General features: G+C 38.1%; 2 protein-coding genes across 10 annotated transcripts in view; one reads left to right on the top strand and one right to left on the bottom strand.

Annotated features, from left to right (window-relative positions):
• The first annotated feature begins 1,032 nt into the window (after positions 1–1,032).
• LOC103135659 (homeobox protein CHOX-CAD) lies at positions 1,033–8,199 on the top strand. Of its 3 annotated transcripts, none has more exons than XM_016669590.1 (4): positions 1,033–1,240; positions 1,329–1,789; positions 3,278–3,426; positions 5,635–8,199. In XM_016669590.1, exons 2-4 carry the CDS (start codon positions 1,453–1,455, stop codon positions 5,824–5,826), a joined length of 678 nt encoding a protein of 225 aa, XP_016525076.1. In that variant the 5' UTR covers positions 1,033–1,240; positions 1,329–1,452; the 3' UTR covers positions 5,827–8,199. The 3 variants fall into 3 exon arrangements, with proteins under 3 accessions (XP_016525076.1, XP_016525075.1, XP_007548559.2); XM_016669589.1 differs by having other exon boundaries at positions 1,033–1,251; XM_007548497.2 differs by having other exon boundaries at positions 1,033–1,789.
• Positions 8,200–11,103: 2,904 nt separating this feature from the next.
• Positions 11,104–12,792, bottom strand: part of LOC103135512 (uncharacterized) — a 23,982-nt gene continuing 22,293 nt past the window's right edge. For 4 of the 7 annotated variants that reach the window (XM_016669584.1, XM_016669585.1, XM_016669583.1 and 1 more), the window contains 4 exons: positions 12,464–12,718; positions 12,210–12,392; positions 11,969–12,070; positions 11,104–11,877 (listed from right to left, as the gene is read on the bottom strand). In XM_016669584.1, the coding sequence (XP_016525070.1) occupies positions 11,678–11,877; positions 11,969–12,070; positions 12,210–12,392; positions 12,464–12,718 (740 nt within the window). In that variant the 3' untranslated portion in view covers positions 11,104–11,677. The remainder of the gene's footprint in view (positions 11,878–11,968; positions 12,071–12,209; positions 12,393–12,463; positions 12,719–12,792) is intronic. The other 3 variants (XM_007548281.2, XM_016669587.1, XM_016669588.1) reach the window with 3 other exon arrangements.

The raw sequence follows: 12,792 nt of genomic DNA, 5'->3' as shown, positions 1-12,792 counted from the left end.
CAGTCAGAAGAAACATGTCTGTAAAATTGAAGGATTCATTTAAATCTAAATCTACCTGCTGCGTGAGTCGTTTTGGGCCAATCTGTAAATATTGTTTCTCTTTCTTACGCTGCTGAAGGAAAGAACCCGAGAGCAAAGTTAAACATTGCTGACCAACATAAAATTCAAGCCAATGCTGGCACAAAGTTTGAAGTGCCATCTCTTATGTGATGTGAAAGGATATTTTTGAAGTTTACAGTTACACGACTATAACAACGATAAAAAAACATATTTTTTATCTGTCTAGAAAGATCTCTCTGGCCTTCCAGCCATTTTTGAACACTCTTCGTTGTAGCAAATGTCCTCAGCAGTCTGCAACACCAGTGCTGTGCTGGCAAAATTATTTTCAGGCTTCCTCTTTTTTTCTCCTCACTTCTCCTCAATTTTACATTTCCAAGACAGTGTGACTTAGAAACTGTCTTGGAAACTTAAAAGTGCCAAGACAGTTGCACAAAGAGAAAATAAAGGACTAAGTTAAATTAAATCAATTATGTGTGTTTGCCATGATGACGTAGAAGATTCATGTGTATATTCTGATAAACTTGTCAGCTGCAATTATGCAATTTGGGTGACGTGTTTTCAAGAAAAGGGTGCATATATATATATATATATATATATATATACTGCTCAAAAAAATAAAGGGAACACTCAAATAACACATCCTAGATCTGAATGAATGAAATATTCTCATTGAATACTTTGTTCTGTACAAAGTTGAATGTGCTGACAACAAAATCACACAAAAATCATCAATGGAAATCAAATTTGTTAACCAATGGAGGCCTGGATTTGGAGCCACACACAAAATTAAAGTGAAATGTTCCCTTTATTTTTTTGAGCAGTATATATATATATATATATATATATATATATATATATATATAACGCCTCAGAAAAAAAATGGAATGACTCATTTGTGGAGAACATTTTGATGGATAAAGAAAAAATAAATATTTCCAATAATTCTTCTTAAATGCTTGGTTTGAATGTGTAAAATAAGGCCTTGTGTGTAAGAAGGTGAAATGGACAGGAATTAAATGAAGCTTTCCCTCCCCTGATCTGATCCACTTTGATTTACAATCATAGTTAAAATCACGTGTTTTTTTTTTTTTTTTCCCCTCACATACTCCTTATCTAAGGGATCTTACGGGACATGGCAGGTAGGTTATGGCCATTGTCCTGGCGTCGCCTGTACACTTAGGTGAGTCTCAGGTAAGCCGTGACGTCATTCTGATACTTTTGACCTCCTTGGCAGTAAATCCATAAAGGTGTGTATCCTCACCGCTCAGGTGCAGTCATAGCCCCGGACCTCCGACTAAAGCCTGCTGGATACAACCACACCAGCCGAACATGCGCCCCGAGGCCTGATTCACCCGAGAATCCGACCCCCTGCTGTCGAGCGAGGACTCCGGCATGTACCCCAACTCCCAGCCGGTGAGGCACCCGGCTCAGACGCTGTCCCTGCACAGTCAGTACCTTCCGCCTGCTTATGATTTCCCAGGCTACCACCACGCCGTTTCGGGGATCGGCGACCCGTCGACGACCACCTGGAACCCCGTTTACACCCCGCGGGAGGAATACCCGTTCAGCTTCCCCAGCCCCAGCGCGGGGCAGTCGAACTACATCTCCCCGGAATTCAACAACGCCCCCTCGGCCGCCGGAGGAGGGGGGTCCCTCCCCCCTTACATCTCCCAGGACCCCTTCAACTCCAGGAGGAGACCACCCGAGCCCATCAGACAGCCATTTCCAGGTAGAGCTTTATTCATTCTCAGCATGATATTAAAGGAGAAACATTTAGCAGTGTAATATTCTTAACACATTCTGAGGAAACACTCGCTTCTCTTGCACGCAATCTGACGCAGTTTAGACATGAAGTCTGTTATCTTACAGCTTATCGGGTGCCTTAAATGTCAGCCTATTAGTATAACAGGAAAAGCATCATCTTGATAAACTTTTCAGTCACACTGCAGTGCAGCAACGTAAGAAGCAACAGTTTAGCAGAGGGCACAGGCAACTGCATGCTTTTTTTTTTTCCTTAGACAGCAACATTATCCACTGTGAATTAAGTCAGTCTGAGGATACATGCATTCATCACACTGTTCGGCTGTCGCTTCTGGCAGCACGCTTTCAGATGTCAGTGGAAAGCTAACAGTAAGGGCCATGAAGTCTGCACAGCTACCACTCCGCACCCTCTCTGTCCACTGGGTGGGTCCAACACGTTGACAAATCGCCCTGCAGGATGGCAGAGGAAGTCGAACTGCACTTCCACTGAGCAAGTGTTCACCTTTATCTCCCTTTGTGGGTGTGTGCCCGGATCTGCCTCGATCAATGCCGTCACATGCTCAAAATGTTTCTAATCAATAACTCTTGAGTACGTGAACATTTGAATGAATGAATGGCTGCCTGTGAAAACACCAATCCAAACAGAAGTCGCAGAGATAAGGAGAAGCAGCACGGCGACGCATGGAGGAGTCTTTACATTAGTTAGTATTAGCATGATTAATAGAGCTGATGAGGATTTAAGTGGCGCCTGAGCTGAACGTTGGCTCCAGACATGTTTGGCCACTTCTGTCACCACGTGTGACTCATTGACACATTGTTTCCTGTTGCTTTTCACAAGTATGGTTAACGGAGCTTCATAGCCCTGCAGGGGACATTGTAGAAAGAAAAACACTTTAGTGGGGCAACGCAAAACTTTTGCAGGTTTCTGTAAAGTTTTTCTTCCTGTGTGACTCTGTTAACAGGAAGAAGCTTCACCAGCAGCATGTGGCCAATGCATCCATGACCAGAAACATATAATCTGTGATAACAGAAGCCTGTCCACTTCTTACAGATCCTTGCTTTTTTTCACCAATTCTTATTCCATTTGTGAAGGATGCAAATATCATAAATGTTCAGATGAGTGGAACAAGTGTGAAAAATTAAATACCAAACTATATTTGCAGCAAAAGACATGCGGAAAACCTTTGTGTTCTCTTGCAAACTTTTACAAAAGTGCAGTTGCACAACAGTTTTTGGTTAAATAATTTGAATATACAAATGAATACCTAACATAACTTTTGAGCCCAGTAAGGAATATCCCTCTAAACCTTTGCAGGATCTTGCAAAAGAGTAGCTCTGGATCCCAAAGAACTCTAGCAAGAAACAGTATCAAAAGTATCTTTTGAGAGATCGCAAATTCTTTTTACTTTGATCTCAACAGTGTTTTTATATTTTTCTAAAATTTTGTGCTGTTCAGTTGGAAAGACTCGGACAAAGGACAAGTACAGGGTGGTGTACACAGACCACCAGCGGCTGGAGCTGGAGAAGGAGTTTCAGAGCACCCGCTACATCACCATGAGGAGGAAGTCCGACTTGTCCATGGCTTTAGGACTCTCCGAGAGACAGGTGAGGATAACGAGGTGACACATTGAACAGCAGCAAATCACAGCCAAACATAAAAGAACAAACTAGGATCCAGGGAGTTTTTACAACGTGGTGTAATTAAAGGCTTTTTAGATAGTTTTTTTTTTTCACACGCATATTGTAAGACTGTAGTTTTAATAGCAACAGAGTTACATCATCTCAGCTTGCCTCTGCCAAATTAACTATAAAAAAGTGCTAGACGTGGTTACAAAAATGGATCTACATATGTATGTAAATATTTTTGCAAAAATGTACTAAAGTAGTTTGTACATTTTTAGTTTTGAAGTTAAGTGATACAGAACCGTATACACCGTTCTTGCAGCATGCTTTTTTTTTTTTTTGCTATTAATGAGATATTTGCTAATAAATGACAATATTATGCATATTTTGCAGCATTATGGCAACAATAACAAGTGTCCAGTTTGTGCCCTGTCATGGTTTAAAAGGAAGATACAAATATATTAAACCAGATCCCCAACAACTGATATCTGTAGTCGTGCAAGAAAAGAAGAAACCGTTTTGAATTTCGACAGAAGTTGATTTCACAAGTCTTAATTTCTTCCACAGTGTGGTTAAGCCCAAAATCTACACAGACACACGAATGGCCCCGTGTACAGGTTTTTTTTAAATAGGTAGGCAGCTGTCACTAACATTTAAATGCTGGAGATAAAATGTAATTCTCAGATAGATTACATGATCCATCGTCAGTTAATCTGACTTTATGGTGTGTGCGCGTCATTCTGTTGACATTTCATTTATATTACACGACGTGCAACTTTATTTTCGAATGGTTTGTATTGTCTTTCTATTGCAGTTACATGTGAGATTAGTACACAACAAAACTGAGTACATTAGAATACAGATACTTTTGTGACCGTGTTTAGATGTCCAGTGTTTGAAAATCCCCATAAACTGTGAGTGTTTTGTGGCCAAATGCATCAGCAGCAACAAAAGTGCACAACTCACTCTTGCTTTCTAATGCAGCTTGTATTAATGTGTCTTTCTGCCTCCTCTTTTATTCAGCCAAAGCCACAGCTTTGTGTAATACTGGCAAAACCCAAAGCAATTCTTAGGAAACTTATCATTACTAAACTTAGCCACAAGTCAACAGGGTGGGGTAAACTGCTTTAACCACGATCCCTTGAAGTTCTCCACATTTTGCCACATCATGACAGATCTTATTTCATTTTATTGGGGTTTAATGTGACAGACAAACAAAGAGTACTGCGTATTCCTAAAGTGAAAGGAGAGCGATACTGTAAATAGTTTTCAATTGGACACAAATCCCAAAAGTGAAATCCATCCATCCAAAAATAAAGTTATAGAGAAGTTTAAAGAACGGTTAGGTTATGAAGCCACTGAAAAGTTCAGGTAAGATAAGATCCCATGCAGACCACATAGCACGATGTGGAGATGATTTTCCTCAACAGTGTCAACAAATCTGGATCTAATGGAACAATAAACATAGAGGAGAAAGTCTTAGAGTCTGCGAACCCTTAGGACTGGGCTGGATGATCACCTTTCAGTCTAAATATCCATCCAGAGGTGCAATTGGGTGGCATAGACTATGTGTTAGAATGACATAGTCAAAGTTACTCTTGGCTTGTTTCTTCTAATATGATAATATTGTTGTTTTGAGGCTATTTTCAAGTGATATTTTGGAATGGCATAAGAATGAACAAGAACACATTCTCAAAGATCGGTGCAGTTTAAATTCTAATGAACATTTCAAATTGGAACTGCAAGTCATTTAAAATAATCAAAATAAATAATGCACCAGATTGAAGACTTTTGTCATCCAGTTTTTGATACAAAGAGAGAGAGAAAAAAAAAAGATAAATCATTTATATGGAAATTATTGAGCTCATTTTAATTAATCATGCGATTAAAATTAGATATTAATTTATAAAACTTGACAATTATGCACCACTTTGTGTTGTCCTGTCCCAAAAATCCAAATAAAATACAACGAGGTCGGTGCTGGCAGTGCGACAATTTGCATGATTACCAATGGAAAACTACGTCTGCATCTCAGTTTGAGGTGACTAAGTGATGCTATCAAAATAGCTTTGTGGAAACACAGCTGAAAGCAAAACAGGACGTGTTGTCATATGGCATTTGCGGCCTGCTTTAAGAGATATTTTTATCGACATAAAGTAAGGTTTTCTTCTACTGTTTGCGTTTTGTCAGGTGAAGATCTGGTTTCAAAACAGACGCGCAAAAGAAAGAAAGATCAACAGGAAGAAGCTGCAACATTCCCAGCAAGCCTCCACGACGACTCCCACCCCACCTGTTCTCAGTGGCCTCACCGAAGCCCATGTTACCTCCAGCCCCGGCGCGAGCGCCAGCATGCTGTCGGACATAAAAACAGAGGAGTACTAGCTGGATTCCTGATCCGCGACAGGGAGCGTGTCTGGAATGTAAATAGTATTTTTTTTTTTTTTTTTTATTGAGTTCAACACAGAGTGATTAATCATGTCACTGATGCCTCAAATCCATTTTTTTTTTTTTACAGTGTGAAGCGACATTGTAAAGCCTGAAAAATCATTCACATTTTTGTACAAGTATGGACTATTATTAGATCAACACATATCTGTTGTCACTTTCAGAGTCTATAATGCTGTGAAAAAAGTATTTGTCACCTTACAGTTTTTTGCTGGGTTTCTATTTGTTTTTTCTTACCAGATAATCAAACATGTTTCAATTTCCGACAAAAGTAACCTGAGTTAGGATAAACATTTATTTCCATTTTTTTTTTCAAATCATGATTTTATTTGTAAAGGGGAAAAAAAACTATGCAAAACTTATGTGAGAAACACGACCCAATATGTTTGACCTCTGAGGAGATTTAAAACAGATAAAGTTATTAACATCCATCAAGTGTTATCATGTATAAACCACAGTGAACGCCTGCAACGCCTCATCCAGACTGTCAAAAAAACAAACAAAAACAAAACAGAACAACAGCTTAGCCACTGCAGACCAAACGGCATTAGATCGGGTTAGAGTCCAGGATTCAAAAATAATTTAAAAAATGTCGGAGGATAAATTTCAGCAGTCAGAGAGTTCTGAGACACAACAACTGCTGACTTAAAAGTGAGCTTTTTATTTTTTTTAATAAATGTCCCTATGCACCTTGCATAAAATCTACATACCGTTTAAGAAAGTATTAGAATAACAGTGTTGGTAGTGTGATGGTCTGGGTTTCCTTTGTAACTTCAGGATTTGCTGGAGTTGATTGAAAAAGGAGTCCTTATCTCTCTGCCAAAAATCATGAACTCTTGAAAAATAGTTTGGGTTCTTAAGTGCAAATGCAGTTGGATTGATTTTGAAGTGCCACAATAATCTAATGCACACTTGCAACCCACCTCTGAATGATTCAACAAATAAATGAATAAAGACTTAATAAAAAATGAAGCTTTAGTCCAGTGGGTGAAATCCAAATGATACAGTGTGGCATGACCACAAACACATCGCTCATGATTGAACAATATGACTAAAATAAAAAAATATATTCTGCATTAAAAGTGAGCCAAAATTCATTCAGTGATAAAAAAAAGACTTGTTGCCACTTATCACACACATGTGGTAGCAGTTGCTGCCACCAATACGTTCGGTCTATTGTTCTGATGATTTGAATAGTTTTTTTTTTCTTTGACAAATGTATTCATAATTTTAATATATCCGGTTATCTTTGGCTGATGATCTGACACATTTAAGTGCAACAAGAAAGCAAAATCAATGCAATTTTGTTCCATCGTAATTGTGCTTCTCAGTCGAGACACTAAAACATTTTCACATGTTCTGTTTGAAGGAACAAAAAATAATGAAGTTTGTTGGTTTAAGCCTGGTCTAATGTAAAATGCATGCTGCATTAAAAAGTGCCTTGTGGTCGTTTTTTATATTTTTTTATCTGACTTATGGAAACTGCTTACTGCGTCTTGCATGGGCATGCAACTGAAGTACAAAAATAACTAACTTAGAATTTTAGGGAAGTAATGCTTGGTTTAAGGGAAACCGAAAGAACAGAGCAGAAGGGAACCTGAGGAAAGAAGAAAAAAGAAGTTAAAGTCGGCAGCTGTGAGGAAACATTTTAAGTTTCATGTAACGTTAGCTCGAGGCACAGCGGAGATGAATTGATATGAAAATTGTTATATTTAATAATTAATTTATATTAAGTCATTTTAGCCAACGTAACAAATGCTCTAAGGAAGCGAGGGTGTAGCTTATGAAACATTAGCCCAAGGAATGAGAAATTCAGATGAGAGTTTAGCCACATCCTGGCAGACTGACTGCTCAACCACATGCCATGTAACACACAGTCATTTTGGCTCTAAACACAGACACTGAGCTGTGCCACGAATTTGAATTTTTTAAGTAAATAATGTGCTGTAAGCCTCAAAATAAACTTAGTGCATTAAAGTATACGTTCATGAAATTATCACTTGAGTTTGAGTCGTCTATTTCGTGACAAAAGAGGAAGAGCAAGGGGAAAGGCGAGCCATGCACTGACCACAGGCATGCTCTATTTATGGAAATACAAATCATACCTTCATGCATGCAATATTGGCCCATTTTGTAAGTCTAAAATTATTAACCTCAAAATGTTTAATTTTAGGATAGACCAGGCTAATATGGTTGGCTAAAAATAAGTTATTATGTCCCAACATAATGGTAGAACAACACAGAAGCTGACTTTCACTCTGCCTCATTTTTTGTGACGTTTCTGTAAAATAAAGTTTGAGAATTGCAAAACAAAAAAGTACCAACAGTACAATCCAGCATAAAGTCTAGTACAAAGCTTAGTGTTAAGTCATACTGGCGCCACGATATAAATTTATCACCAAACCAAAGCATGAAGTTAATCAGATGACATCTCGTTAACTTTTTCTTTCTTTGGTCAATTTGTAGACTAACTTTATCTCCGAATGGAAAACTGACTTACTTGAGGCACAAAAGTTGGCACTGGACTTTGTTTTATAGTGGGCTAACTTTGGCATTGCACGGCAACATCACATGAGCGCGCCATGACAATCATAATCCCTTGAAATTTATTGAAAACAAATGTTTAGTTGCCACTGTTTGAAAAACAAGCATTTTACGGTTTTCAAAGATCCCCATTTACTGGTTCTGTGTTTTAAGTGAAAAGAGAGGAACTGACTGTTTGAGCCGCATGAAGAGATCTTAGATTGTAGTTTAAGGAGAATGCAAGTGGCTTCGATCATAAATGTACTTTATGGCCCAGTATGTCAGCTGAATGATTGTTAACCTTTAACCTCAAACAATAAAACTTAACATATCCTGTCGCTGATTAAACAGACAGAAAGTGAAAGCCAAACTTCTCAAATCTGACCTAAAGATCAAAGTATCACTAAAAATCAAAAAGTGCCAGAACAGTCTTTTCATATCTGCCTGTTTTGATTATTTAAATTTGTTTATATCAGTTTTAATAGAAGCACAGTGTTATAAGCACTTATGTTAGTATTGTTCATAAATGTTTTAGAAAACAATCATCTCAGGATTTAGCTTTGAATGACTGGAGATCCAGCTTGTTGTCTGTTATTAAAAGTTTGTTGAATATATTCTTCACTTCAGCGACTCAAAATGATCATCTGCTTTACTTCAGTGTATATCATATTTGAATTTTATGTGATATAGACCAAAATAGAACAGGGGATTTTTGTGAAGAGGAAAATGAGTTTATAAAACTTTTCTACAAATAGGAATCTGAAATCAGTTGTGTGCGCTTGCAGTTTGAGTTTGTAAGTCAACACAGCCACTTTAATGTCTGTTTTTAACAGCCATGGATAGAAAGTTTTTTAAGTTCTTTGTAATTAAAGCTCAAGTTCAGATTGGAGTGAAAACCAATATCAACATAACTTTTTAAGTGTTACCACAGAACCTCAGTTGGATTTAGGTCTAGACTTTGACTGGGCCATCCTCACATATGACTATGTCTCCAACTTGTGACAGGCGGTTTATGTCTTCTCGAGCTCCTAACAGATTTTCTTCAAGCATTGCCTTGCATTTAGCTCAGTTCCTGTGATCTCTGACCAACTTGGATCTCTCTGCTAAAGAAACTTCCCACATCACGATGCTGTTTTCCATCTGCAGCATTTTGAATGCAGGCCATCTGAATTTTGATCTAACTGGATCAAATTTCCCCTGTGTCCCTGTGCGGAAAACTGCAATCAGTATATTTTCATGAATTTTGTCCAACAATAGCTTTCTTTGAGCATGCATGACTGTCAGTGTTTCTGGAGCAACAGTGTTTATTGGTGATGTGACTCGGTGCAGAGGCAGCCGAATTAATTCGTATTTCAGAAACTTAATGTGTGCTCAGAACCAGATGGACAATGATCCAAAACATACAGCTAAAGCAACTCAGAAGTTTAAGTAAAATACTCTTGAGTTCCCAAGTCAGTTCCACTGAGCATGCATTTCACTTGTTAAGGACTAAACCTCAAACAAAAATAATCAATAAGAAACAGCAGCCGGAAGGCGTTTAAGTAAACGCCCGTGAGAGCATTAAAACAGAGGAACTTCTTGTTTGATGTCCACAAGTTCAGCACTTCAAACTGTCATTGGCAGCAAAGCATTTTCAACAAAGTATTAGAGGTAAACATTTTAAGTTAAGTTCTCCGATATCCTTTGAGGATATGAAGGGGTTGTGAAAGAAATGCTCTTCGATTGCACCTGAGTTGTTTCATTTAAGTTCTTTGTGGTAATTCACCTAAACCAAATATGAAAAAAACCTTGTCTCTCCAAATATTTACGGTCCTGACAGTCAGTGCTATTACACTTGATCTGTGATCTTTACATTTCTGTTCACATAGAGACTTGGTAAAGTGGAAACCACACAGTCACATGACTAAATATCGAAAAGATAACCTGGGGGGTGTTGAAACGCAAACGCAACCTTCCCTCTGTTATCTGACAAGCTGTCAGATGTTGTTTCCTCAAACTGAATGTGCTGAATATTAAAAGAACGCCACATTTCCAGTTCCTCTTTTATGTGTGTGCGTGCGTGTGTGTGTGTGTGTGTGTGTGTGTGTGCTTGAGACTGTTTTCCACTGCTTTTATCTCACTGCATGAAAATTACAACTAAATTGGGAAAAGTACAAAAGTTCAGTGGTTAAAAATAAATCGATAAGATGAAATAAATAATGTTGGTTTTGCTGTGCATGGCAACACAGCTGTAGTATAATGTGATTCTTTATTTGGTTAAGAGAGGCAGTGTGCATTAAAGAACATTTTGAACCACCCAGTGCACCCAATACGACCAAAGCTGAAAACCATTAAGTCCATACGAGAATTTAAGCTATAATTGTCTTAGAGAAAATTTGTGTCATGGAAACTTTTTTTTTTTTTTTTTTACTATAAAGCTCCCTAGAGATAAAGTTTCTCTCGTTTCTCTATCTACTCTAGAGCCACACGGAGATAAGATCACTGATGCCAACAGCAAGTCCCAAACAAGCTGCAAATGTACAACTGATTTGAGCTGAGGTTAATTTATGCAAATTATGATAAAAAGGATTAATGAATAATTTACTAACACATTAATCATTTAGTTATCCAGAAGTTTTTTTTTTTTTTTTTTAATTCTCGTTAATGTCAACAAATAATAATAGGTGAAACTATACACTCCACTCGTTAAACTGGTATTCATCAAACATATTTTAATTTGATAAACATCACATGCAGCTTTTTGTAACAGTATTGCAGCTTTTTGAGTACAATAACATATTTAGGAAGAACACTTCTAAATTAAAGACATCTAAAACATATCTTCAAGTGTTATAAGGTTTTGCTCACCAAGCTGACTTTACGCTATCGAGAAGCAAGCGTCACGTTTAATAAGTTAAAACTGTAATAATAAATGAACTTCCAAAAAACAAGCAGCACAATAAACCTTAGCTGTTATGACTTGATATTTTAAACAATTTTGCGGCACTATTTTCTTTTATTCAGAATCGAATTAAACAGGAACAGGGGGAATTTATAGACAAACAGTGAATGACCCACGCTGGGAGTTCAAGCCAGGCAGCTGCAGTAATCTCCATAAAAGGACAATTACTCTAGTTTCAGCAGGAAGTGATATAAAATAAAAGCTTTTTTCACTTTACATCATCTCTCTCTCTCTCTCTCTCTCTCTCTCTCTCTTTCTCTCTATCAGCCTTTCATAGCGTCGTCTTTGTAGATGTGTAAAAATAAGCCCGCTAGACATTACACATCACCTGCCTTTTCGTACTTGTGCATACACGGTATCATCCACTGTCGGGTTAGTTTGAGATATTCTTGGTTTCTTTGAAAACTTGACCTGGCCGTACTCCACGTCAGCCTCCTCACTTTTCTCCACTCTTCTCCCCTGCTTTTTCACAATCCTGACATCAGCATAGGTCATTTCCTGGTCATCCTCCTCCTTCTCCACTGCAGAGAAGCAGGGAGAACAGAAATGGTGTCACCCTACTGACTTTACGAGGGGTCGTTTTGAGTTAGTTATTGAGAAAGCTGTGTTATTTACCTTTTGTGTTTTTCTTTTTCTTGTGGACACAGATGAATGCTATGCTGGCTATCAAGACAATTACGAGCGCTGCTAAAACACCACCCATTACTGGCAACAGCCCTGTTTGAAAACATAATAAAATAAGACAAACACGGGTCTTTAAGGTCAGCATTACTCTGTGGTATTTATGCAGACTGGTAGGAATGGGAAAATTATTGATTTTATTGAATCTAGCACAACAGAGTTTATCTTCACTTACTAATGTACCAAGGATGACCATTGTCGTTAGGGCTGCTAGCAGAAGTATTTGACTGTGTCTTCTTACCCACACTAGTATATTTAGTTGTTGGAGGGACTGTTGTTGGTTCAACACACAGGGTGTTGTTTTCTTTATACACCCACTTAGCTATTTGTGTCCCATTGGAAGTGCAGTTAATAAAGCCTAGAAGCAAACAATATTATAAATCATGTAAGGATCATGATAAAAAATATGATTTATCTTTTCTCACTCACCACAGCCAGCTAAGTTCATCTCTTTGGAGGAGTTACTGACTTGATTCCTGACTGAACAGACCAGATGTCCTGAGATGTTTTGTCTCAGAACGATGATGTTGGTCTCAGTATTTCTAGAGAAGAGCTCAGAGTCGGTCAGTGTGTGTCCATCCAGAGTCCAGCTGTACTGAGGACTGTCGCCTTGAGACACACAGGACACCTTCATCTGTCCCTGAGACAAACAGTCATGGGACAGCTGGACAGAGGACACAGGAGCTGAGAGAGAAACACATGAAAAATGAATGACAGAACATATGTCTTTATTAATTATGGTGGAAAACTGGAAAGTA

This window comes from Poecilia formosa, unplaced genomic scaffold, assembly GCF_000485575.1.
Source record: "Poecilia formosa unplaced genomic scaffold, Poecilia_formosa-5.1.2 Scaffold26, whole genome shotgun sequence".
Lineage (NCBI taxonomy): Eukaryota > Metazoa > Chordata > Actinopteri > Cyprinodontiformes > Poeciliidae > Poecilia > Poecilia formosa.
The sequence above is the reverse complement of the archived record's forward strand: the minus strand, read 5'-3'. Positions and strand labels throughout refer to the sequence as shown.

Excerpts from the sequence above, each read along its gene's own strand:
- LOC103135659 (XM_016669590.1), top strand. The coding sequence starts at position 1,453 with ATGTACCCCAACTCCCAGCCGGTGAGGCACCCGGCTCAGACGCTGTCC. Across the intron at positions 1,790-3,277 it reads CATCAGACAGCCATTTCCAG|TTGGAAAGACTCGGACAAAG; the intron begins GTAGAGCTTTAT and ends TGTGCTGTTCAG. Across the intron at positions 3,427-5,634 it reads TAGGACTCTCCGAGAGACAG|GTGAAGATCTGGTTTCAAAA; the intron begins GTGAGGATAACG and ends GCGTTTTGTCAG.